General features: G+C 39.1%; 3 protein-coding genes across 4 annotated transcripts in view; 2 read left to right on the top strand and 1 right to left on the bottom strand.

The window, feature by feature from the left end:
* Window positions 1–4269, top strand: part of LOC118737836 (acetylcholinesterase) — a 325799-nt gene that overhangs the window by 132498 nt on the left and 189032 nt on the right. The window lies entirely within an intron of this gene.
* Window positions 2695–3631, top strand: LOC118737841 (probable peptidyl-tRNA hydrolase 2). Its single transcript, XM_036468624.1, has 2 exons — window positions 2695–3061; window positions 3137–3631. Exons 1-2 carry the CDS (start codon window positions 2882–2884, stop codon window positions 3506–3508), a joined length of 552 nt encoding a protein of 183 aa, XP_036324517.1. The 5' UTR covers window positions 2695–2881; the 3' UTR covers window positions 3509–3631.
* LOC118737842 (transcription initiation factor TFIID subunit 1-like) lies at window positions 3646–4241 on the bottom strand. Its single transcript, XM_036468625.1, has one exon. It carries the CDS (start codon window positions 4159–4161, stop codon window positions 3727–3729), a length of 435 nt encoding a protein of 144 aa, XP_036324518.1. The 5' UTR covers window positions 4162–4241; the 3' UTR covers window positions 3646–3726.

Genomic DNA, 4269 nt, shown 5'->3' with positions numbered 1-4269 from the left:
GTTAAGCTCGAAAATGAGGATAATCTACTTACATGTGAACCTAGTATAAAAAGTGAAAAACTAAAGCTATATACAAGGCGCATCAATACAAGGTGGTGTTGATTGATCAGCTGATTGGATATTTTTGTCTCTACACTAGTACAGGAGAATGTCATCCAAGACGAAGCAGCGCAACTTTAGGATGTTAACAACAGAAAATGATGAAAATTATCTCCTATTCCCTTTCGTTTTGACATCCTCCTGTACCAAAAAGCAATAACAAAATACACGGGACTTTTAGTTATATGCAATCAACACCACCTTGTATGGATGCGCCTTGGCTATATAAAGAGGAAAATTACCAACAAAAAGTAAATAATCTTCAAAATATATTTTGTTGAGAACGCTATGATCCTCCACTTAAGGTATTGTTGAGAAATAACGTTGGAAGTTTGAGAAATACCTTAGCTCTCAACTTAACCTCAAGTTGAGCTCAAATCTAAATTTTTGTTGGGTAGAGAGTATTGAGCTGAACATAATACCAAAGCTAATATAAGCTCTGATCCAGTACTCCATAAACTTACAAGATTTCTCGGCACTCAGGACAGCGCCAGGTGCCTCCTGATGTCGCCTAGACGACGGTGCCCATATATGCTCCCCGTTAAGGAGCATAAAACAGTGCTCTGCAAGCGGTTTCTAGTTGGGAGCCAAAGACGTGGTCACCCAAATAGGCAACCGCTTGCAGAACAGCCCTCGCCCAGGCACCTCAAGAGGTATCTCTACGAACTGATGAACGAAGTCCAGAGGTTCATCAAACAACCTCTGGACCCGACAGCTTATCGACAGGCTTTGAACGGCATTAACAGAGAGGCAGTCTCGAGTTATGTAGACTCTCAACCTGTGAATGCCATTCTGGGCATACAACCACTAGACGTGAACGAGACAGAGCTTCATCTGCCTCGGGAGACTCGGACTACAATAGCTCAACTGCGCTCTGGTTACTGCAGCAGGTTGAACCCATACCTGCGCAGATTAAACGAAGATGTGCTAAACCAATGACCGGCATGCGGACAGACGCCCCATGACTAACAGCATCTCTTCGCATGCCCACTGAACCCCACCCTACAGACGCCCCTGTCCCTGTGGACAGACCACAACGAGGCTGCACGCTTCCTGGGGTTACCTCTAGTAGAGCTTGACGGTAACGATTGAGGGACTAACCGATATGGGCGTGGTTGTTGTAGCCGCTACAAAGTATTTGACGTATTGTGAACACCAGATCTATGGTGGATTTTCCAGGTCTTTCATACAATAAGGCCTGTATGCTGCTCTCTAGAAAAGCAAAAAGTCCATATAAAATGACGTCCAAGAAATGGCTAAGAAATTCTCTTGATTTAAATCTCCTTAAGGCAGCACGCAGCTCTTAAGGAATTTGCTACGCTTTTTACTACGGTTTTCTAAAGTTTTTTGTGAAAAAAATTGCATTAGGCAACCCAGGTTTGCAACAGAAACATATCCCCGTTCCACTATATCTTGAGAAAACAGTGAGGCAACAGGCTGTGAAGTATCAAAAATGTCAAAATTCCTTGGACACAGACGAAATTATGGCAATTTTTTCTTGACCGTTTTCGTGAGAGCTGCATACAGGGCAATACCTCCGACGGTTTAGAAAAATATTGCCATTATTTCGTAAGTGTGCATGGAACTTTGACATCTGAACTTCACCAGCCTGTTGCCTCACTCTTTCCGCAAGAAATAATGGAGCGGGCATATATTTCTGTTGCAAACATGGGTTGCCTTGTGGTAATTTTTCATAAAAAAAACTTTAGAAAAGCGTAGTACAAAGCGTAACAAATTCCTTAAGAACTGCGTACTGGCCTTTAAGGAAATTTGCCTCCATAAAATTTCTTAGCCATTTCTTGTACGTCATTTTATATAAGACCTTTATTAAACTGTCTTTTTTTCAAAATTCTTTTGTAATCAAATGATAGAAATGTCAACCGTAGTTGCAATGCATAGCATTTTTATGCTATGGATTTTCGGTATTGCAAATTTGTCCGGATCGCGAATAGCCCATAGAGTTTTGCTTTTCTTTAGAGCTGCATACAGGCCATTAATTGTGACCTAGAAATGGAAAACTATCGATACTATCGAAAATATTGACACTCTCGATAGTACTATCGATAGTTTTGATTAAAAAAGTCCAAAAATTAAACAAAACAAACTTTATTGAAAATGAGATTATAACTGCTAAAATATTTTTTGCTTGAGGAACAAAAGTTTATTAACGATTTTTAGCTTCGAGCTGCATCTGGCTCTGAATTTGTACCCTACTTTGCTAAATCGTCGCCTGAGTAAAAGATTGTCGTAAGCGTGATTTTGACGATTTTTAGTTCTAGATGCAGTTATATATTTTGAGATAAGGTCTTTCGATTGGTGTTATCAGTTTTTAGATATCCCCTTTAATTTCCGAGATATTGACCACCAACTTTTTCGATAATTTAGTAAAAATTTAGTTGGTGATGCAGTCACTTTAAACTAATCAATATCTTAAAAATGGCGTTCTCCATTTTTGGATATCTCCTTTAGTTTCCGAGATATTGAGTAAAAAGTGTCGTTAATTTGGTAGAAAAGTGGCTGCCAAATTGTGGCCAAATGATACTATCGATTGTTTTCCTGCTCTATTGTGAACTGATATTTTAAAATTGTCTTTTTCAATGTGCATTTGGTGGCTGTGCTCTAGGCTGTGAAATTTTTCTTTTCCATTGAAATTATGTACGGTTTATTATACTAATGCTATTAAGCTGATATATCGCGAGATAAATTCTATTAACTAGAGCATTTGTTTTAACTTTATCATACATAATAAAAGCATATTTACACGAACCATCATAGCTGAACCATGGGTGATCACAAATTGCTAGACACCACACAGGTTATCAATGGTATTGCTGTGTTGCTATCGTTTTTTGTGGGTTACAAATATGCCTTAAAGAAGCACGATATCAGCGATGAATCTAAGAACGGCAATGGCCAAAGTTCCAACAAGGGAAGAGGCGATGGGGCTTCCGTCTCTGAGAGTGTAAGAAATTTCCCAGAATAGGTGATCTACATATATTTTCTTTAATAATATGAATGAAACCTATTGAAATTCCAGTCGTTCGTTAGCTTTAGCAACAATTACAAGATGGTACTGGTAGTTCGGAACGATTTAAAAATGGGAAAGGGAAAAATCGGTGCGCAGTGTGGTCATGGCGCAGTTGGCGCATATCAGAAGGCCGTGCAGTGTACACCCCGACTCGTACGTGCTTGGGAAAACACCGGCTGTGCCAAAATTGCACTCCGCGTTGAAAGTGAACGTGAAATAATGGCTATTAAACGCGCTGCGGAAGCAAACAATCTCGTTACGTGTTTGATTCGTGATGCAGGTCGTACACAAATCGAACCAAATTCGAAAACAGTACTGGCTATTGGACCAGCGTCGGTCGAGGATATTGATAAAGTAACAGGACATTTAAAGTTACTGTAAAGCTATTTGCCTGCTATGAAATCTGTATTCAAAGGGTAATCCTCTCTGAAGCAATACGCTTATCATTTTAGATGTATGTACTAAAGATAATAAATTAGACTGCATACTACAATTTTTAAAAGTAAATAAAACATTCATTTTCATAAATACTTCATTAAAATAATTAGTAACATATTTATTAAATAAGATATTTAAACAGTATCGAAACTAACTTTAAATTAAAAGTGTAACCAGTCATCATCGTCATTATCATCGTGCTGATGATGTTGCTCCTGCTTCGACGTATCCACATTCATTGGAACCTCGTTATCTTGAGACACAGCTGAGCCGGCAATCATATTGGTATCCATGCCATCATTGGCCATTTCGCCACTATCATTAAAAACTTCACTCTTCATGGTTGCATTGCCGCCATCATCCTCTTCGTCACTTTCGGAAATGGCCAAGTCTTCGTCAATACCAACATTGTCATTGCCAGGCATAATAAGGGACATCTGCGGCATAGAAGGCATATCGCCTGACATTGGACCATCAGGTAATTGCTCATCATCTTTCGACTGGGATGCTTGTAAATCGTCAGTGTTGTTATTACTGGTAGCACGATTGCCGAAATTAAGGAAATCAGATGGATCATAATTTGGATCTAAGTCCATCGAGTCATCTAATAGGATGAAAAAGAAATCAATCAATGTTTGTCAGAAGCTTATGTTATCAAGGGTTCGAAAAATGTTTACTGCGGAGAGCCGCGCATGAAAAAAAAA

This window comes from Rhagoletis pomonella, unplaced genomic scaffold, assembly GCF_013731165.1.
Source record: "Rhagoletis pomonella isolate Grant_MI unplaced genomic scaffold, Rhpom_1.0 Rhpom_scaffold_00004, whole genome shotgun sequence".
Classification (NCBI taxonomy): domain Eukaryota; kingdom Metazoa; phylum Arthropoda; class Insecta; order Diptera; family Tephritidae; genus Rhagoletis; species Rhagoletis pomonella.
The sequence above is the reverse complement of the archived record's forward strand: the minus strand, read 5'-3'. Positions and strand labels throughout refer to the sequence as shown.

What these genes read in the sequence shown, in the direction of transcription:
- LOC118737841 (XM_036468624.1), top strand. Translation starts at nt 2,882, where the DNA reads ATGGGTGATCACAAATTGCTAGACACCACACAGGTTATCAATGGTATT. An exon ending in GGGCTTCCGTCTCTGAGAGT is followed by an intron (nt 3,062 to 3,136) that starts GTAAGAAATTTC and finishes TTGAAATTCCAG; the next exon opens with TCGTTCGTTAGCTTTAGCAA.
- LOC118737842 (XM_036468625.1), bottom strand. Translation starts at nt 4,161, where the DNA reads ATGGACTTAGATCCAAATTATGATCCATCTGATTTCCTTAATTTCGGC.